Here is a 22,473-nt window from a genome sequence, read left to right on the forward strand (position 1 = left end):
AGAGCCATTGCTCTTTCATCTCACAAGTCTGATCCCTTCCTTGCCACAGTTTTGGTATCTTTCACTCTACACAGACATTCAAATGTATAGAAGATTGTAAAATGCAATAAAAGTGTCAGACACCGTGTAAATGTGAGCGGCCGGGGCTCGACCCTCTCCGGGGAGGAGGAGAGCCACGCTGGCCCATTCCACTCCAGTTGGTCCGGGAACCTAGCCCAGCGGTCCTTGCAGTGCTTGTCCATCCGGCGGGCAAGGGGGCTCAGGCCCTCCAGCAGGGCTGCTGTACCAGCCGCTAGGCGCCGGGCCCTACACCCAGGCGGACAGCAAACACAGCATCAGTAAGCTCAGGCCTGGGTCAGGACTGAGTAGAACTAGCAATAGATTAAGGTCCAGCCCTATGTCAGGGCGGGTAACAAATAAAGAGTCAGTAAGCTCATGCCTTTCGTCAGGGCTGAGCAACAGTAACAGTTTTAAAGGCCCAGCCCTAGGTCAGGGGTGGGCAGCAAACGCTGAGTCAGTAAGCTCAGGCCTGTGGTCAGGGCTGAGCAACAGTAACAGTTTTAAAGGCTCAGCCCTAGGTCAGGGGTGGGCAGCAAACGCTGAGTCAGTAAGCTCAGGCCTTTGGTCAGGGCTGAGCAACAGTAACAGTTATCGGCCTCCTCACGCCAGGGAGAGGGGGAGTCTGCCACCCCAGAGTGGGGTGGCAGGGGGGACGCAGGTCCTCCCACTCCACTGCATCCCAGCCCGGGGTCCTAACAGCTGCTGTCACTCTGCTGGTCAGTCAGTGGGGGATCCTGACTGCAACACACTGACATAGGCTCCGGCAACTCCACAGCCAGACTGGGGTCAGCTGCCCCTGGGCTGCTTCTGTACTCCCCCTCGGGACCTACCTAGGTCCTAATGTTGGCCTCTGAAGGGTCCACGAGCATAGGCTCATCGCGACCGGGGCTGGGTGCTGGGCCCGGGAATTCCTCAGGATAGTCGGGCCAGAGTAGTGCCAGCGGCTCCTCCAGGTAGCAGCAGGCGCGGGGAAGCCCCTTCGGCTCCTCCGGGTAGCAGGGACGGGGTAGCGCCGGCAGCTTCTCTGGGGAGCAGGGGCGGGGTAGCGCCGGCAGCTCCTCTGGATAGCAGGGGCGGGGAAACTCCGGCAGCTCCTCCAGATAGCGAGTGCGGGGAGGCTCTGGCAGCTCCTCCAGATAGTGAGCGCGGGGAGGCTCCGGCAGCTCCTCCAAATAGTGAGCACGGGGAAGCTCAGGCAACTCCTCCCGGTAGCGAGCACGAGGGAGCCAGTCTGGGCGGCTCCTCTGGGTCGCTGGAGTTTCCCAGTCTCGAGCTCCCGGCAGTATGTCTGATCTCTCCGGCTGTTGGGGCCTGACTGAGCTCTGAGGGCCGGCTTTTATAGTTCCGAGTCGCCGCCTGACCCTTTGAGGAGCGGGCTCAGAGCTCCATAGCTCTGCCCACTCTGGCCTCCGGCAGGGCTTGACCCTCTCCGGGGAGGAGGGGAGCCATGCCGGGTCACTACACACCCTAAAACTCTGATTTCCCCCCCCCATCCTCAATGTTTAGGGGAGTTTTGAGGAGGATTTCTAATAGTAATATTTATTATCTTTCTCCTACAAACTTTAGTGCCAACATCTGGCCCTTTCTGCTCAAGCAGAGGAAAATATGTAGTGATGTCTCAAATGGGATAAGGACACAGGTTCTTTTACAAAATCTTAATAGGTGCATATCAAACTTGCTCAGAGGTGATTTTGAAGTCAATACGTGTTAAATTTCATTTTTCTCTAAGTTAAGCAAAGATCCTGAGTGAGAAGAACTGTGCCAGGTATCAAACTTTATTTGTTTTTTGTTTCATCCTTGTTCAAAGAAAGTATGGTTACCATTTGTTTATAATGGGATAAAATGTAACACTCCCCCCACTCCACCCCCCTACCCTCCACCCCCACTGTTCTGTAACTTTAAAATGGCTGCTGAAACAAATGCTTCAGGTAAATCCAAGCATGGAAGATTTCAGCCCACAAGGTGTCTTGTTTTGAAAAGATATGAGTGTGGGAAATGAGGGGGATATAATGCACTGTGTGTCACAGCCTTTACTACACTAGTTGCTACTAGGCATCTATTATAATAACCCTAGAAGAACACATTTTAAAACAGCTTGGACATGATTCACTACTGAGTTACTCAGACTGGAGTGACATTGGTATAAAACTGCAATGTAATGATGAAATCCATGGTTTGCACCAAAACACACATTTAGGCATAACAGAGCAAAGGAGAATGGAAGAGGGAGAAAGCACATGGTAACCTGTTCAGTAGTCAACATGGAAGAAAAAAGCATCCATTATTTTGGAAAGTGATTGCTGGTTTTTATGCCTGTTTCCTTCCTAAACATCTTTTTAAGATACACAATTAATATTAGCAAAAAGAATGAGCAGTACTTGCTCATTCTTTTTGCTGATACAGACTAACACAGCTACCACTCGGAAACGTGTCACCATTAATATTAGGATTCTTACTTATTTAAATAAAAGAGAGCATGAATTTGTGCAGTTTAAAACTTTGCTAGGTGTTTGGGTATCACTGGATGATCTGCCCTAAATTTGTCGTTCTTAATCCATTAAAAGACAGGCCTGTTGTAAATCCACAGGTACAGATAAGGAGTCACTGTTTGACTGAATCTGAACCCTTTTCAGATGAAAAATGTCAGTGGCAGAAAGGGAGGCTGAATTATTTTTTAAAAGGGTTTTCAAAGATTCTCATGATTCCTTGGGTATCAGTTAAATGTGACATGTCCATAGACCTGGCTTTTTTTAATGTATAAAAAGCAAGCAAATGCTACTGGTTTCATCTTTATGTAGAAAATATTACAGTGTGTGTCTGTGCGTGTGTATGTTCAATATGTTGACCTGCAGTTCAGAAAAGCCCCCCATCTCTTATTATCTTACAGAGATTGTTTAAAAGTTATTTTCATTTATCTCAGTATTCCTATGGAAATTTAAATAAAATGTATGTTGGATATAATTGCTACATAATTAACCTTTCCAATTTATATAACACCTTTGCAAATGTCTGAGCTGTCATTATAAAGAATACTTATTCTCACATATATAAACTGGTGTAAACCAATATAGCTGACTGGATTTGTGCCAGTTTATATGAAGGATATAGACCATAATATTTAATGGAGTAGTTTTGCAATCTGCAATATTCACCACTGAAATACAGATGTCTTTGCCTGGAAACAGAGCCCATAACCAATTCTGCTCTTTGGAAAATGGTCAGGGTTTATTCCCATGAACAAGGAAAACCTTCTCCACAGTCTGGATGTATCCTAAATCCAGAGATTCACATGGGTGACTAGTTATGGGAGATGTGTTGAAAGCCATAGGATTGCTTGCCAGCAAGGAAGAGATTTTCATTCCCCTCATTCCCACTCCCACAAGGCCAATTTTGTAACCATCACCAGCCCTAAATCTGAGAGAGGCATCCAGTTTAGTAATTGAGTAGGCAGAATCTATGGTCTTTGTGAAAAATCACAGTTGTGATTCATATAATACTATTTGCAATTGATTGGAAGGATTATGTTGATGTGGAAGACAAGAATTACTGTCATAGCTGATAAATATATGAAGGGAAGAATATGACATACCATAGAGGGGAAGCATTTAGGGTGAAATTCAGGCCCCATTGAAGTCAATGTGAGTTTTGCCATTGACGTCAGTATGGAAATGATTTCATCCAGTAAAGTTAACTTCATAGAGGCCAGAGCTCAGATGAGCAACGGTAGGTTGAAAAATGTATTTGTCAAAAAATGGGAACAATTTTTTGGCAAAATTGTTTTAAGGAATGTTTTTTGTATCATATAAAAATGTAAAAGGGAAAATCATCAGAAAAAACCCTGCAATTTTTTAATATTTTTGATATTTTTTGTTTTGAAATTCTGAGAAAGTGCCCACTTTCTCCCCCCCCCCCCCGTTCTTTTTCTGCACCTTTTCCCCACTGGAGCAGTGAGAGGGGAAGTTAAACAGTGAAATGAAGTAATACTTTCATTTAGTTTTGAAAGTGTTATTTTCAGAAAGCTAGTAACTTCACATTTAGAAATAATAATTTCAGTTTTTTAATTCCTCTCTATAAGTGAGAGAAAGTGGCACAGAGTTGGATTGTGACTTTTTTCCAGTGGAAGAAAATAAAATAAAAAGTGACAGTTTTTGACCCCCACTGTTTTTTACTTTTTTTAGAGCAAACATATTGGCACTAGATCTACTAGCCTTAGCTATCTCAGGTCAAATCCTGAAACCCTAACACGGGCAAAACTTTAGTTGAGACAAATTATTTTTCTCTATATACCCGTATAAACCCAGAGGAGCCCCACCGAAGTCAGTGGGGTACTCCTGTATTTACACTGGTGTAAATGAGAAAAGAATGTGGCCCAATAGAAATTTTGCTTGAGCAAAGACTTCAGAATTTGGCTGTTTGTGACAGTGAAATACAGGAGGGATGTTAACGCCAGTGTTGTACTTCCTATTGTACTTTTTCTTTCTGCAGCCATTACCACCTCCTCAGCATATGATCAAAGCCTCTTGAGTAACTGTTATTCTCTCTCGTTCTCAAAGACTTACCAAATAAAAATGCCTTCAAAATATAATGAGTGTGAAAAGATGCAAGAAAGAAATGGGACTTTATAACCCAAATTTGAATATAATTATAAGGGAAAAGGTTTAGTTTTTTTCTCAGGATGACAAGATCAGTTGTTTTTCAGACAAGCATAATTAATTCTCATTATATGGGTCCTCAGAACATTGTTCGTGTAAAACAAACACAAAGACGGAGGTGGTTGTTGTCAAGGTACAAGTGAAAGTACAGTACTCTAAACGTTGCTTGTTTTCTTTGTTTGCAGGAGAGTTGGAGATGTTCCAGAAAGATGGGGAGCGCAAGATTCAGAGTCGGCAGCAGCTTCCGGTTGGAACAACATGGGGGCCTTTTGCTGGGAAGATGGGTCTGAATAATAACACCTTGGTATGTAGATGCCCAGTGAGTTGACTTTGCTATACTGTTTTTCATTCTTTAGTAGTTAGTCTTTATTGCTACTCAACCAAATCACTTAAAATCAAGCCATTGTAAGCTTTCATGATCAGTGCTCTTTGGATCTTTTCCAAGCAGTCCATCTATGGCAGCAGTCTAGAAACGGTTATGCAAGGCACAGATTAATGGTACTAAACTTGTTACTTTAGAATTACCTTGTCTGCTGAGCCAAACTGATGCTTTCGCTTTTAATAACATATCAGAGGGGTTTTTTTAACTGTTTCAGAGCACAGATTAATTATTGAACAATTCATATTAACAAAGTATATAGAAGATACACAATGACTATGTTAACCTGTATTAAAGTTAATTTAACCCCTACTAAACATAAGGATATTGAGCACTACAGAATCTGTCATCTACTTGCAGCCATTTTGTCAAGGTATTGAAGGATTCTGACATGGGTGCCTAGAATTATACGAGATATCGTCCAAATTAGCCCTGATTTCACTGAAGTCAGTGGTCTATATAAGTACTGCACTGCTGAGCCATGATTTAGTATGTTGAAGATAGTGTCGTTCTTATCTCTAAATTTTTTTTGTCTGTAATTAAGTTTCATCCTCAACATTAGTTTTTATGTAGTTTGGGTTTCTTTCCTTGGGTTATTTTAAAAGATCATATTTTGAAGAGGGAAATAAACAAAGTAAGATCTCAGTGGAGATGTATTAGACACTTAAAATCTGCATTTTCTTGAGAAGATAGAACAGAGGTAGGCAACCTATGGCACGCATGCCCAAGGCAGCACGTGAGCTGATTTTCAGTGGCACTTACACTGCACAGATCCTGGCCACTGGTCCAGGGGGCTCTGCATTTTAATTTAATTTTAAATGAAACTTCTTAAACATTTTAAAAAACCTTATTTACTTTATATACAACAATAGTTTAGTTATCTATTATAGACTTGTAGAAAGAGACCTTCTAAAAACATTAAAATGTATTATTGGCACGTGAATTCTTAAATTAGAGTAAATAAATGAAGACTCGGCACACCACTTCTGAAAGGTTGCAGAGCCCTGGGATAGAGCTTCAGAGCAGTTACTGTTTAGGAGATCAGTGGTTTCATGCACACACTTTGACATAAAGAACTGGGAAACTTTTTCAGTACAGTATATCATATAAATATATTTCCATATTTAAAATACATTTGCTGCATAATTGTCCTGCAAGTATGCCTGTTAAAATTGTAATGAAGAAATATTATAGTTACTTTATATTTGCAATACCCATTTTTAAACTGTAATGTTTCTTAACCCTTTTTAATATAGGGTGTTTTTAAAAAAAATCTAAACATGCTAATCCATATTATGGACTAATAGCCTAGAAACAATAGGGCTAGGTTTTTCAAGTGCTCAGCATCCACAAATGGGACTACATTTTCATTATGGGAACCTATAAAGGGAGGAGATTTTCAGTACCCAACAGTTCCCATTGTCACTAATTGGGCTCTGGGTTCTTTTGAAAATCTGGTCCATACGTGTTTTCTCTTTCATTTCTGTCTGTCTAATCTCTGTGTAATAAAGCACTTACCACCACGATATCTTAGAGCTGATCCTTTCACCAAAATCTTGTGCACTATGCCTGAATCTTTACTTAGAATGTTCTCTTAAAATTTCCCACCATTATTACTTCCATTTCATCTCCGTCAGTGGTGGCAGGGATGGGCATGTGAGCACTAGTGTAAACAGTGTTCCTGGGAGGTACTGGCATTTTAATTAGTGTTTTCTGACCTGCTCAGAGCAAGCCTACATAACATAGTAACTGGCACTCTCTCCATTATTGCTTTATCTAGTGCTACCACCGATGATAGTATCAGTATATAAAGCTTAAGCAAACATTTGCAGGTTATAAATTAGAAACAGTGTAACATATAATAGAAATGATGACTGACCCATAACTGTAGGAGCTCTAAAAGGCATCTTTAGAATAAACTGGCAATGTGACAGTGATACTGCTACTGTTTTGTTATGTTTCTCTGGACGAAGTAGAGCGCAGCCACAGCCAATAGAGCAGGACTTCTACCCAGTTTTTGGTCTCACTGGTGTATTTGGGCTCCTCTGTTCTCTTCTACAGCTGGTAAGAACAGTTTTGACAAAACAAAATTTTGCTGAAATAAGCTGTTTTGTCAGCACTGAAACATCTTGCAGGAAAGTATCGGTTTTACTAGTCTCTTGCACTGCCTGATTTAGAGTGATCCTGGACAGAGCCGGCACTAGGCAAAAGCAGACTAAGCAATTTCTTTGGGCCCTCATTCACTTTTTATTATAAGAACTTGCCTGTTTTAGTATTGGGGGAGGGGGAAATAATCCTGCTTAGGGCCCCCAATGGCCTAGTACCAGCACTGATCTGGGATGAAAAACTCAGTTCTGAATCATGCAGAGTGGTCTTGAATGTGGGTTTTCCGCATACCAGGTGAGTGCCCTAACCTCCAGGCTAGAGGGGGACACACATACCTCCTCTCTTCCTGAATCATAAAGCTTGGAGTCTGATTTCATGGAAACATTCAAAAAAATTTGGTTTTATTCCACATTGGAATGAAATCAGATTTTGAAACCCCCAAAATTGCTGTGAAATGGAATTAGAGTGCTCTGGTCATATCTGTTCTTTTTCTAAGAGCTTTTCCCAAATAATGGTGATCTTTCCTCATCAGTGAGGCCTCTCCGTCTAAGCATTAGCTTGTTACTTTAGAATGTTGTAGGAAAGCATGAACATTTTGATAAATCTTTAATATATTGTTTAGGCCTGACAATCCTGATGCCAGCTTGTAATCATTTTTATTTTATATTTTTATGAAGCTTTTCTGTTTTATTCTTAAACTTTGTCTATTTGACATATTTGATTCATATTCTCTCTAAAACATATGCTCTCTTTTGTTCTTAAAGGGAGCTGTATTTGTTTGTTATTTATATATATTTTTAAAAGCTCATCTAGGGAAAGCCACACCTCCTAAGACTCAATCATAGTTTCACTTGAGTGCTTGACAGCAGGTTTCACACATTTCTGAGTGAGCACTGCAAACATTTTGGTGTGATAAACCTTGTAAATGGATCAAGTAATCTTTGAAAGACTTTAAAAGTAAATCTCTGGTAAAGGAACAAAAGGAAAATTCTGTGAACTCTTGGCTACCATTTCACAGTATTTGCAGTTAGATTTTCATGCTTGATCCAACACATCTGCTTGTGGCTGACTCTTGAAAGGTATGGGTGGGCATGAGTCCTTGTAATTAATTATCTGTCCTTAATAATTCTTGGAGTGGTAGCAGTGTGATGCTATCTCCCACAGAGGATTCATTTACCTTATTACAAAAGATACAACCTACTTACTCTCCTTTTAGTCAGCCTTGAATAAAATCTGAAGATGAAATAATACTCTTTTAAACTGGTTCATATTCCAGTACTCTGATGCCGAGTTTAAACTCACAGTTGTTGGTTCAAGAGATTCAGCACTGTAATTAATTCAACAGAGTAATTAATTGAGTCACTGTGCCAGATGTCAAATACTTTCCAGATCTTTCAAGTTCTATATTGAAGTACATTAACAATATACATCTCAGAATAGTGAAAGGTTGGGCATCTTGAATGACTGATCGAAGTGGCATTTACTACTACAGTAATAGCAATAGCTGTCATTGACTTCCAGTTAGCAGTGCTTAGACATTGCTAAGGGACTTAGTGGAATCCACTAATTGACTATCTTGTGCACTGTCCACACCAGGGCATGGACATCATAAAGTTATAGCTCTACTAGATGAACTAAGGAAAATCTGATGTTTAACCAAGGAAGAGAAGTGTTTAATTTTTATCAGCTAGGAGTCAGTCAAGAGTCTCATTCACATATCTCACAATATCAAAATACCTGTAAGAAGATTTTACGGTGTTGCATTATCACAATAAATAAAGAAGACTCACTTTTTACTTACTTCTGTTAGGCAATATTCTTTAGCCTTCGGATGTATGTGTGCAGTTGGTATCTGCAGGCAGAATTGGACACACTGGTTTTAGCCTCCCCCCCCTCCCCCCCCGCCTTTCACTTCCAATTGAAGGACAGCAGATCTCAAAGTTCCAACAAAAGTGAACAGTGGTTGCTAGAAGTGCAGCTGTAGTAGGTGCGAACAGCTAGAAAACTAAAAGGCGATGTCTTTCTGCTGGCGTGCAGGAAATAAGTTATCATCAAATCATTTCTGTCTTTTACGCTTTTTAACAAAAATAAAACAAACAATGAGCTCTGCTATAGAATCAAGGTGGTGTGATTCTAATCACCAGTCTTGCCTGGAGGCTCTTAAATATGTGCATTGACATATAGCTCCTAAGACTCAGTAGTGCTAAATATACAGGTGGATTTTTCAAGATATGTAGTGATACCTGCCCACCTCTTGACACTGCAACCTGGGCCGTAGTATATATCAAATATAACTTGAAAAGAAAGATGAGATAACATTTGCTAATGTGGAAATACCCTGTGTTCAGATCCTGCAGCCATGAAAGTAGTTCCTGTTCACACAAGTAGTCCTATGATCAGGCACTAAGAATTTGTTTAAGAAAAGGTTGTTTTTTCCCCTCCTATACCGAAATAATTTTCTTGTAAACTCAGCCATATTAATCCCTGTGGTGGTCTTTGAAAACTTTGAGGGAATAAGAAGAAAAGAACATTGCAAAAAATTCCCAGTTACAGGTGATATTTCTAGAGGAGAAGTGGCAAAAAATGTATAGCACATGATTAAAGTCAAAGAGTGGTTCATGCCATTACTTCATTAATCAAGTGGAGGCATTCTGAAAAATGTTTTTCTTTGGCTGCAGCCATCTATTTTTTGGTGTTAATCTGTGCCCTGTGGCAGGGTTTTGTGAAGCAAAACAATGAGCAGTTGTATCATACCCCCCCATTGTTGTCGCCCCTGTCAGAAGGAGGAGAGGATGATGCAGGTCTGTATCAGCCTGATAAGGAAAAGAGGATTCAAAATGGCTGTGGAGAGGATCCGTGGGAGTAAAGTGTGCAATTTTCGACCAGAGTAGTGATGGAATACAGAAGAGATCCTTTAATGGGATCCTGAAGGTTCACTGCCAAAGCTGTACTTCTTCTAGAAGATTTCTTAATAAAATAGTTTGATTAGGAATTGCTGTGACTGTCCGAGAAGCCAAGGTTCAAAATGCAGTTAAGTTATTCACTCACTAATCTGTGGCTGGTCACTTCCGGTTAAAATTCTCCTATCTATAGTACCCAGCCACTTTTAATCTTTAGAGTTACAATATTAAAGTTTATTTGCCACATTGACGGGAGGCTAAGACCACTGAAAAAGCTACATAGGCTCTCTATGACTTTTTGTTTAAAATGTAATGTGTTTATCAATTTAACTTGAATGCTATGGGCTAGATTTTGCCCTCAGATACATACTTTTAAGGATTTTGCCCTCCTGTTAACATGCAGTCACTTTTATATATTACTACATAGAAAACTGCTATAGTTAATAACAGCCCTGATTCTGATCTTGATTAGACCAGTTTTGCACCATTGTAACTCAGTTCTCATCTATGGATTTATTCATGACTTACCCCAGTGTTTGAGATCAGAATAGGTCCATTATGTTTGCGAGTGTCATTTCAAAACATTTCACCATTCCCCCAACTACTAGAACACTCAAACCAAGCAGCTTTCCTGCACAAAATCTTATAGTACAATGAAGAGTAATCACTTTAGACTTCCACACCATGCAAGTGTAAAGGAGTTATTTTACATGAACAGTTACAAAAACACCAAATGTGTTCATCCAGTGTGAAAATTCACAGTGCACAATAGCCTTTATTAATTTCTTACCCTTCATAATGAGGTCTGTTGAGATTTAATGTGAAACTTGTGTCAAGGGAGTATGGGTACACTGCCTCAGGACCATTTCAAAGATTTTGGTTATTTCCTTTGTAGTTTGGACATTTACGTCTTTCAGAAAAATTTCTTCGTATGTTTTCATTTCTGTATTATTTAAAGTACAGATTTAATTTAAACATGACACTGATATTGTAAGAGTACTCAGTAAAGGCTGGAATAAATACTCACCCAAGCAAACAAAAGTATAAAGATAGTTTTGAACTTAAGGACCTTATCACCTACTACTGTGTGATGCAGACTACCAAAGGGAGATGTGGCAACTTCCACAACAAATAGTGTTAGTGTTTCTGCTATGTGTATGTTCTGCATGAAAAATTAGAGCTAATGCAACCTTAATGTTGAGACAACAAGCCCTCGACTGGCACTTACTGTATGTAAAGATTAATTTTTAAAAAAATCCATATTTTAAGGCAAATGTACAGTAGAATAGAGTTAAGATTGAGATTCCATTTTTTATTCTCCATTTCCTTGTATCTGAGTGCTTGTTTTCTCAACCTTAACATTGTGTTGTTAGTAGCTTTTTGCATGGAACTTCCTTGTCTATTTTTTCACCTTCTTTCTTTTGACTGAGGCCTCCTGATGTCCCAGGAAATGTACCCTTTGATCATTATTTGACACCTGTGTATTAAAAGACTGTGTTTACAAATGTTAAAAAAAAATCCATTTGGGGTTTAAAACCTTTTTTTAAAAATCACTACTTAATTATTTGATACTAAAAACATCTTCACTGGGCCAAATTTATACTAATAATATGTTAATTAAGCTGTAGTAATTACCAGTCATTCTCATTACACTAAATCAGTTCCCTGGGAAAAATCTCAATAAATCATCTGTTTCATTTCAGTATGTCTCATTTCAGTAGTGTATATTGTAACAATATTTTTCTATATTAGTAGATTTTAATCCCAGATGGAACCTTTATGATCATGTAGTCTGACCTCCTGTATAACACAATAATTTCGGCATCAACTGCATAACTTCAGTTTGCGCTCTAGAATATCTTTTAGAAAGATATCCAGTCTTGATTTAAAGACTTCAAGTGATAAAGAATCACATTTACGTATCACTTTTCATGTGGCTAGTCATGTTATGTGCAAGTAAATACCTACAGATGCATGTATACAGTGTCCATATTTGAGGTGACTACTTAAATAGTAATACTGTTCTCTACTGAGCATATTTTAAATGTTTATAACTTGCTTATTTTCTAAAACTCCTTCTTTCAATGATTCACAAAATATACTGCTCATTATGGATTGTGTAAATGTAAAATATCAAGTTTAAAGACAGCAGTTTTTGAGATCTACTTTTTCCTTTCCCATCAAAAAAACTAAACATAAGGGGAAAAAAAAATTACAGTGAGAAAATTCAATTGCTAAAGATTTTCTCACAACTCAAAATGACTGAAATAATTTTGCCCATACTTTTTGAATAGTTTCATCTTTACACAGTGACTGTGCATGGAAAATTCCAGCCATATAGGTGAATGTTTCAGAAAGTTTTAAGTATGTGAAAACAGTGTCTAGGCACTTAATTGCAACCTGGTCTGGACCTGTGGTGACTGGTACCTTCTATAATTAATATTTTTCTGTCTGTTATAACTGACCATAAGATTATCCAAAACACAGTCACACACATGCTATTTCTGCCTTATCTTGTTAAACCATGACTTTGGTGCTCATGGATGGTACTAAATTGAAAACCTTGGAAACTGAAGCTGTCCCTTTATGCATAAAAGAGGTAAATATCAGGGAGCACTGTAGATTTCTCCACTTCTGCATGCTCTAGGTCTGATCTAGAAAAATCACATCTAAGGTTGTGCCTACATGACAAAATCCCCCACCTCATGTTTATTGCCAGTGGAGGTGCACTGATGGCTGTGCTGTTGTACACACAGCTCCAGTAGCCTCTGGTAATTATCCACCATGTTGTCTTTACCTGTACCAGCAGATCTACATAATACTGTGTTAGAATAAAGCCTAGAGTAGATAGGGCCTTAGGGTGAAAAGAAGATTCAGTCTCCGTTACCACTGATACTTGACCTCATTACTGAGAATGAAAAGGTGTCAGTTTTGATGATGGCACTTATCATTGCATGAGTGATGTAATTTGAAAGGTTTAGTTTCATTCATTTCAATAGGAATTTGGCAGTCATGCAGTTGAAAGAGGTAAATTATGGCCCCAGTGAAGTCAATGACAAAACTTTCATTGACTTAAATGGGGCTAGGAATTCACCCATGCTTTCAATTCCAAATATCTAGTTTTCTGAGTACCAGTTAAGTGAGATAACCTGCAGTGTTTTAAGAATGATGGAAACAAATGTCTTAGGTATTTCAGGATTCTGCCTTTATATAGCTTGACATTTGTACTAAGTAAGATATATGCTAAATTTTAGACAAATATGCTTTAATATTGAACTATCCCCATATCCCAACTCCTAAAATCAAAGTTTTTGTTGGAAATACAAACATTTTTGCTAATTTTTGCCTTCAGTCATATTCAAGCGACTCCATTGACTTCAAAGGGCAGGCAGCATGTAGCTAACAGCACAGTTTGTCCCCTTCAGCTGTAGTGGTGCTACTTGGTACCAATATCCTGTGCCTCATTTATCAAACATAGTGAACATGTCTATCAATCAAACCCTGTGAAGATGCCTTAGAATCCAGGTGAGTTGAAAAGAAAATCAACTTCAGCTATCATGTCTCTGCTGTACAAAACACAAGAGGCAAGGTAACCTGCTATCTTGGTTGCCCTCTTCCAGCAGAACCCTAGTCCATCTATTGCATCGCAAGTGCTGAGATGAGAGAGCTTCATAGCTGGTGCACCAGGTGATGATTGTTTTAGTCACTATGCTATTGCTTTGGTTCTTGTAAAACTCACTTTAACTAGGAACAAAGATTTCGTATGTGTTCTGGTGCCCATTCCTTGTGCTCTCATTCACTGTAAAATAAGTATATATCCCCGTCAGAGCTGATAATGTTTTGCATTGATACCATCTTAAATACCTTAATAATAATCAATAAACTCTTACTAGATTTTTTTTCTTAATATATGTTATTACATGTTCCACAGACCACAGGAATGTTAGTTATTTCAAAATATTTATTAGGTGATGTTATAACAACCTGGTACATATGAAATTTTTCAGAAATGTGTTAGAGTATTACACTGGTGTATTTTATATATAAACAGTATGATCTGTTCTATAATACAGCATAAGAAATAATGTAGCCTCACTTAAAAAAGTGAGGGGAATTAGCCAGATTACCTTCTAAATGCTAGAACAGTAACTCCTTGCTTAATGCTGTAGTAATTTTGTTCCTGAAAAATGCGACTTTAAGCAAAATGACATTAAGCGAATCCAATTTCCCCAAAAGAATTAATGTAAATGGGGAGGTTAGGTTCCAGGGACATTTTTTTCACCAGACAAAAGACTATATATATATATGTTTAAAACTTATACTGTGCATATAAACAATTTAATACTGTACACAGCAATGATGATTGTGAAGCTTGCGTAAGCGGGGGAATGGTCCCGCTATTGTGGGGAACTTTCCTGGCTTCTGCACTACCCCGGTGAAGTGGGCTGGCAAAAGGATCTGAGTCCTCGCTCCCACTTCCTTTACCCAGAGGCCTCCCTGCTCTTGAGGACTCCCCTTCCACTCTCCTGTCTCGCAGAGTCCTCATAACCCCAACAAGGCTGGGCCCAGGATTCCTGGGGGGCTCAACCCCCAACGCTGCTGTGGTCACGTAGGACAGGGGCTAGGATGTCCCCACTCCAGGGTACTCTCTTTGCACTGCACACCTCCCTGACTCACTGATCACATCATACAATTTAAAGCAAACACAAGTTATTTAATTAACAATTAATTTAAAAAAGAATAAGGAAAAATGGGAAAGGTTAAAGGAAAACACATCACCCTGCTATCTGGCAGAGAACATCACAAACTGTGTCTCTGGAATGTCAGGACAGTTCACAGTCTGTTCCTTGTAGGTCCCAGGCCTCCTCCTCAGGCCCTGGCTGTGCTGCAGGGACGCTGCGGGTTGGACACTTGCTCTGGCGCTGGCCACACACTCTCAGGCTCTGGGTGGCAGGACCCTTCTCCCCAGCGTCACCCCTGCCCTGTCAGGTTTATGATCCCCCTCCAAGTCTGGCCTGCAGGGCCTCTTGGCTGAGGTGTCTCCCTGTGCTGGGCCCACTGCCCAGGGTCCCCCTCGCTCTCCCCAGCTGCTCACTGCACCCAGCTCCGGACTGCTCCAGCCCCAGCTCCACACTGCCTCAGCACGGCTGCTGCTGCTGCTCTACCTTCAGCTCCCTGGGCTGCTTCTCTGGCCTCTCTGGCTCCAGTTGTTACAGCTCTGCTCCCAGGGCAAGTCTGCTCTGCAAGCTGCTTCTGTGACTCTCTCAGCTCTCACCTCTTCTTGTCTGAGGCTGGCTCTGGCTTCTTGTCTGGCCCCTCTGGCTCTGGTTGCTACAGCTCTCCTCCCAGGGCAGGTCTGCTCTCTCTGGGCTGTGCTCTGGCTTTGGGGCTGCAGCTCTGCTCCCAGCAGCTCAGCTTGGGCCCCCTGCTCTCTCCTTAGCTCGGCCCCACTCCATCAGCCTCAGACAATTCCAGCTCACATGGGAACGGGACCCCTCTGGCCTTGTGACTCCTTGCTTAACCTGCCTGCCCTGTCAATCAGGCTGACCTGGAGCATTGGCCTCTCCACATTGTTCCTGGAGACTGTCAGTCTCAGGCTCCTGATTTCCCATCGACCCCTCCCTTTTTAGTGCTGGGAGGTAGCAACCAACCCCCCCCTTACACTTGGTTGAGGTGGTGGAGTCAGAGGGTGGAAGAGGATGGGATATTTCCCACAGAATGTCATAGTGCTGAATGATGAACCAGCACTCGGCTGAGCCGTCAAGGGTTAACACATTGTTGTTAATATAGCTTCACACTCTACAAGGCAGCACAAATGGAGTTAGGGGAGATAGCATGGCAGACAGAGACAGAGACACACACCTTGTGCATGAGAGAGAGATGTGCATTGCCCCTTTAAGCACGCTGACCGCACTCTAAGTACATTGCCTTTTTAAGTTGACCAGCAAGTTGAGACAGCAACTGCTGCTAGCAAGCTCCCTCCGTCCTGAGCCCTGTCATATTGTGTCCCCACCCTGCTCTATGGAGATGGGGTAAGCGGGGGTAGGAGCAGAGGGAGGGGGACACCCTGACATTAGCACCCCTTTTCGCACCCCATCCCCTCACAGCAAGCAGGAGGCTCCCAGGAGCAGCTCCAAGGTAGAGGGCATGAGCAGCACATGGCTGTGGGGGGAGGGACAGCTGAACTGCTGGCAATTGATAGCCTGCTGGGCGGCTTTGGCACAGGGAACTTGGTGGGGGGAAACTGATAGGGGAGCTGCCGGTCCACCCTGGTTCCAACCCCCCACCAGCCGACTGCAATGGGCTGGTCTTTCTGCAAGCAGTAGACAAAGCAGGCTTTAAACAAGCATGTTCTCTAATTGATTAGCAATGTAACAACGAAACAACATTAACCAGGATGACTTTAAGTGAGGAGTTACTGTAGTTGTATTTAGAATCATCTTTATAGTATCACAGACATCATCATATATTTAATGTAGATCATTTTTATTCTAATAAAATGTGCTCTAATTTATAACATTCTTTGTAACAGTTTATTATTCTTCGAGTGCTTGTTCATGTCCATTCCAGTCAGGTGTGTGCATGTCAGGGGCGGCTCTAGGCATTTTGCCGCCCCAAGCACACGCTTGGCATGCTGGGGCCTGGAGCCGCACCTGGTGCATGTGTGTGTGCACAATAGCTGGAACATTTTTTCCCTAGCAACATCGTAGGATCTGCCTGGGAACCCCCTGGAGTCATGCCTTCATGTCGCTCAATATAGAGCCCAGCCAACATACCACCCCCTTCAGTTCCTTCTTAACACCAGTGACGGTTGGCTGGAAATTCCCTTAGCTCTTGCTTAGCAAGCACGTTCTCTACTAATTGTATAAAGTATTAGAGTTCCTAGCATAGAGTTGTTGAGGGTCCCCTCCCATCCCACCTCCCTGGAGCCGTGATATGCCGCTGTCCCTGGGTTTAAAAACTGTGTAGCCTGCGCGTGTTTACAGTGTTTAGAGGAGGGCCACCAAAAGGATCACTGTAAGATCTGCCGCAAGTTCCACCCTAGAACTCTTAAAGAAAGGCAACAGCAGCTTAAGGTGATCCTCATGGAGGCATCCCTACACCCCACTCCAACCCGAAGTCAGGAGACACAGCCCTTAACACTTCATCTTTAACACGGAGTGCCCCAGCACCGTCGTCAAGCTCGGCACTGAGAAAGGACTCATCCTGAGACACTTGGCACTGACATGGCACCTCACGAGGCCCAGCTGATAGCAGGCACCGATCTCACTCGCCGATGCCTCAGAAGAAAAAGAAGCCGGACAACCGCCTTCCTACGGCTAAACCCGGAGATGTGAGACCCCAGGCGGGCCACAGTTCTGGATCCCCTGCTGGGGCCGTGTTGACTCCTGCCCAACTGAGGCAGTTGAGTCCGGCCCCCCCTCGGTCACTGGTCCCTACTCAGCAGCTACAGCTCCCTTAGACGCCAGAGGTTTACCAAGCTGCTCGGGACCTCCTGCACTTTACTGTGCCATTCTCACCCCCAAGGAGGGAAGAACCTTCAGTGCTGATGGACCCGCCCCCCTGTGCAATCAAGCCGGCTATGATGTTGAGGTGCTTCCCCTCACCATGTCCCTTGGCGCCAGCTCACTTGGACAGAGAGCCTTCTCGAGCTCTCAACGCTCAAGGCACCGAGGCTTGACTCCTCTGTGGTCTTCAGTCTCAAAGACCTTGGAGTCAGAGTCCGACTCCTATCGCTCCAGGAGAAGCAGGAGCCACAGATCGAGGTCCAGGAGAGACAGGAGGGAACCCCAGGCCTGGCCTCCGCAGTGGCAGAACCCGCTTCAGTGGCCCTTATGGACCCCCATGGCTTTTCACCAAGGAAAAGGAGGAGTCCAAGGTCACTGCTCCGTGATGTCTTCTGTGGCTTCAGTCACCTTTATCCTGCCATCAGCTACACATCTGCCCTTGGTGCCTGCCTACACATCAATGCCTCTGACAGCGGCACCGTCATCGACTCTGGCACCGTGCTTGGCTCCGACCTCGGCACCACCCTTGGCAGTGTCCTCGCACCAGTCTCCCATGTCAGTACCATTGTCGATGGCACCGGCGCTGATGTTGGCCTTGGGCCCTCCTTGGTGCCTGCGAGCGGATTGGCAGCGGCTCCTTTGACAGTCTCTCCCATTGTACTAATGGTGGCACCATTGCTTGGTCCAGCATCTGCAGCTCTGGCACCGTTCGCTGCACCACTGGCACCAACATTGCCCCGAGAATCTGGGGCCCCCCTGGGGGTGGATGGCAGGGAGCATCCACTCATTATAAACACTTCTTCCTCTTTGTCACCAGACAAAGCATTGGCGGGAACACCCGTAGCTCCCGCCCTTGAGGACAACAGGGTGCTGCAGCAGTTGCTTTGCAGAGCCGCTCAGGGTCTGGGCATAAAGACCGAGGAGGTAGTCAAAGAGGCTGATCCCATAGTGGACATCCTTGCACCCTCAGGACCTTCCCATATTGCCCTTCCACTTACTAAAACAATTGTGGACACCACCAGAACCCTGTGGCAGATCCCAGCTTCCTTGCCACCCACTGCCAAGTGCAATGAGATGTGTTATTTCGTGCCTTCCAGAGGATTCGAACATTTATAGTCCCACACACCTCCTGACTCTCTTGTTGTGGACGCTGCTAACCAGCCTGAGAGACAGGGCTTCCAAGAGACCTCCCCAAGAAACAGGGAGACCAGGCATCTAGACCTTGTTGGGAGAAAGGTTTATTGTACAGGAGGTCTGCAGCTCCATATATCAAACCAACAGGCTATCATCAGCAGGTACTCGTATAACACCTGTGCAGCGATGGCCAAATTTATGGAGCTCCTCCCATCGGACTCCTGAACCGAGTTCTTGGCCCTGGTAGAGGAGTATCAGAGGGGTAGCCGTGTTAGTCTGGATCTGTAAAAGCAGCAAAGAGTCCTGTGGCACCTTATAGACTAACAGACTTTTTGGAGCATGAGCTTTCGTGGGTGAATACCCACTTCGTCAGATGCATGTAGTGGAAATTTCCAGGGGCAGGTATATATATGCAGGCAAGCTAGAGATAATGAGGTAGTTCAATCAGGGAGGATGAGGCCCTGTTCTAGCAGTTGAGGTGTGAAAACCAAGGGAGGAGAAACTGGTTCTGTAATTGGCAAGCCATTCACAGTCTTTGTTTAATCCTGAGCTGATGGTGTCAAATTTGCAGATGAACTGAAGCTCAGCAGTTTCTCTTTGAAGTCTGGACCTGAAGTTTTTTTGCTGCAGGATGGCCACCTTAAGGTCTGCTATAGTGTGGCCAGGGAGGTTGAAGTGATCTCCTACAGGTTTTTGTATATTGCCATTCCTAATATCTGATTTGTGTCCGTTTATCCTTTTCCGTAGCGACTGTCCAGTTTGGCCAATGTACATAGCAGAGGGGCATTGCTGGCATATGATGGCGTATATTACATTGGTGGACGTGCAGGTGAATGAACCGGTGATGGTGTGGCTGATCTGGTTAGGTCCTGTGATGGTGTTGCTGGTGTAGATATGTGGGCAGAGTTGGCCTCGAGGTTGTTGCATGGATTGGTTCCTGAGCTAGAGTTCCTATGGTGCGGTGTGCAGTTACTGGTGAGAATATGTTTCAGGTTGGCAAGTTGCCTGTGGGCGAGGACTGGCCTGCCACCCAAGGCCTGTGAAAGTGTGGGATCATTGTCCAGGATGGGTTGTAGGTCCCTGATGATGTGTTGGAGAGGTTTTAGCTGGGGACTGTATGTGATGGCCAGTGGAGTCCTGTTGGTTTCTTTCTTGGGTTTGTCTTGCAGTAGGAGGCTTTTGGGTACACATCTGGCTCTGTTGATCTGTTTCCTTATTTCCTCGTGCGAGTATTGTAGTTTTGAGAATGCTTGGTGGAGATTTTGTAGGTGTTGGTCTCTGTCTGAGGGGTTAGAGCAGATGCGGTTGTATCTCAGTACTTGGCTGTAGACAATGGATCGTGTGATGTGCCGGGATGGAAGCTAGAGGCATGAAGGTAGGCATAGCGGTTGGTAGGTTTTCGGTATAGGGTGATGGTAATGTGACCATCACTTATTTGCACCGTGGTGTCTAGGAAGTGGACCTCCCGTGTAGATTGGTCCAGGCTGAGGTTGATGGTGAGGTGGAAGCTGTTGAAATCGTGGTGGAATTTTTCCAGAGACTCCTTCCCATGGGTCCAGATGATGAAGATGTCATCAATGTAGCATAAGTAGAGAAGGGGCGTGAGTGGATGAGAGCTGAGGAAGCGTTGTTCCAGGTCGGCCATAAAAATATTGGCATATTGTGGGGCCATGCAGGTGCCCATAGCTGTGCCACTGATCTGGAGATATATATTGTCATCAAATTTGAAATAGTTGTATGTGAGGATAAAGGCACAGAGCTCAGCAGCCAGTTGTGCTGTAGCATCATCAGAGATACTGTTCCTAACAGCTTGTATTCCATCTGTGTGTGGGATGTTCGTGTAGAGAGCCTCTACATCCATGGTGGCTAGGATGGTGTTTTCTGGAAGGTCACCAATGCATTTTAGTTTCCTCAGGAAATCAGTGGTGTCACGGAGATAGCTGGGAGTGCTGGTGGCATAGGGTCTGAGTAGAGAGTCCACATATCCAGACAGTCCTTCAGTGAGAGTGCCAATGCCCGAGATGATGGGGCGTCCAGGATTTCTGGGTTTGTGGATCTTGGGTAGTAGATAGAATGACTCTGGTAGGGGCTCTAAGGGTATGTTGATTTCAAACATCAGACTTCAAAGAGAAACTGCTGAGCTTCAGTTCATCTGCAAATTTGACACCATCAGCTCAGGATTAAATGAATGGCTTGCCAATTACAGAACCAGTTTCTCCTCCCTTGGTTTTCACACCTGAACTGCTAGAACAGGGCCTCATCCTCCCTGATTGAACTACCTCATTATCTCTAGCTTGCCTGCATATATATACCTGCCACTGGAAATTTTCACTACATGCATCTGACGAAGTGGGTATCACCCATGAAAGCTCATGCTCCAAAACGTCTGTTAGTCTGTAAGGTGCCACAGGACTCTTTGCTGCTCTGGTAGAGGAGGGGAAGCTAGTCTCCCGGGCTTCCCTCCAGGCCGCATTGGATGCTGCAGATGCTGCCAACAGAGTCATGGCGACTGGGGTAGCCTGGCTCCAAGTCTCAGGCCTCTAGCAGACCATTCAGGACCTCCTATTTGAGAGTACGACTCTTTTTTCTGAAAAGACAGACAAGAGGCTACACAGCCTGAAAGACTCATGAGCCACCCTCAAGTCATTGGGTCTGCACGCTCCAGCCACACAGCGGAGACACTTCCGACCACAATCTCCTCCGAGATTCCATCGGCAGAACCGACAGGATGGTTCTTGGAGGAGGAACAGGAGTGGCAGGAGAAGGCAACACCCATCCTCAGGCTCTGGCCAGCCCAAGCCACCCTCTGGCCCTAAACCAGCCTTTTGAAGGTGTGGTCGAGGACAGTGCACCAGATCAGAGACTGAATCTACCACACCTTACCTTTTCCTCCTGACTATCCCCTTTCTACTGTGCATGGTCTCATATCACCTCAGACCGCTGGGTGCACCGCATGGTAGAAACAGGATACTCCATCCAATCCTGTGCCCTCTCACCCTTCCACCCCCCTTCCCCATTCCTCTTTAGGGACCCTTCTCACAAGCATCTAGTCATCCAGGAGGTGCAGTTACTCCTATCACTAGGGACAGTGGAGGAGGTTCCTCTGGAGCACAGGGGCGAGGGTTTCTATTCTCGATATTTCGTAAAACCAAAAGCCTCAGGTCTTCCTGCACCTGCGAGAGCTCAACAAGTTCATGAAGAAACTTGGGTTCCGCATGGTCTCCTCGGCCTGCATCATTCCCTCATCATTCCAGCAGATTGGTATGCTGCCCTCGTCTTGAAGGACATACTTCCACATTGCAATCACTCAGACCCACAGGAAATACCTCAGGTTTGTGGTCAATGATACCCACTGTCAATTTACTGTCCTCCCATTCGACCTGTCAGCAGCATCTCGAGTATTCACCAAGTGCATTCTTGTGGAGGCACCTGGTACAGGTGTTTCTGTACCTTGACGACTGGCTGATTAAAGGCCACTCCAGAACCCAAGTGGAAACTCAGGTCACATTTATCAGAGCCACCTTCGAGAGCCTGGGTCTACTCCTAAATGAAGCAAAATCGACTCTGTCTCCTGTCCAGAGGATGGAGTTCATAGAGGCAGTACTGGACTCAACCCAAGCTACAGTATACCTGCCACAGGCAAGGTGTCAGGCCCTCAATGACATAATCCGGGGTATCATGCAGTTCTCCACCACTACAGTGAGAAACTCCCTGAAACTTCTTGTGCACATGGC

General features: G+C 43.8%; 1 protein-coding gene across 3 annotated transcripts in view; it reads left to right on the forward strand.

Moving 5' to 3' along the window:
- The window catches only part of ZFPM2 (zinc finger protein, FOG family member 2), a 492,640-nt gene that overhangs the window by 269,143 nt on the left and 201,024 nt on the right, over positions 1-22,473 (forward strand). For all 3 annotated transcript variants that reach the window (XM_030553692.1, XM_030553694.1, XM_030553693.1), the window contains one exon: positions 4,898-5,016. In XM_030553692.1, the coding sequence (XP_030409552.1) occupies positions 4,898-5,016 (119 nt within the window). The remainder of the gene's footprint in view (positions 1-4,897; positions 5,017-22,473) is intronic.

This window comes from Gopherus evgoodei, chromosome 2, assembly GCF_007399415.2.
Source record: "Gopherus evgoodei ecotype Sinaloan lineage chromosome 2, rGopEvg1_v1.p, whole genome shotgun sequence".
Lineage (NCBI taxonomy): Eukaryota > Metazoa > Chordata > Testudines > Testudinidae > Gopherus > Gopherus evgoodei.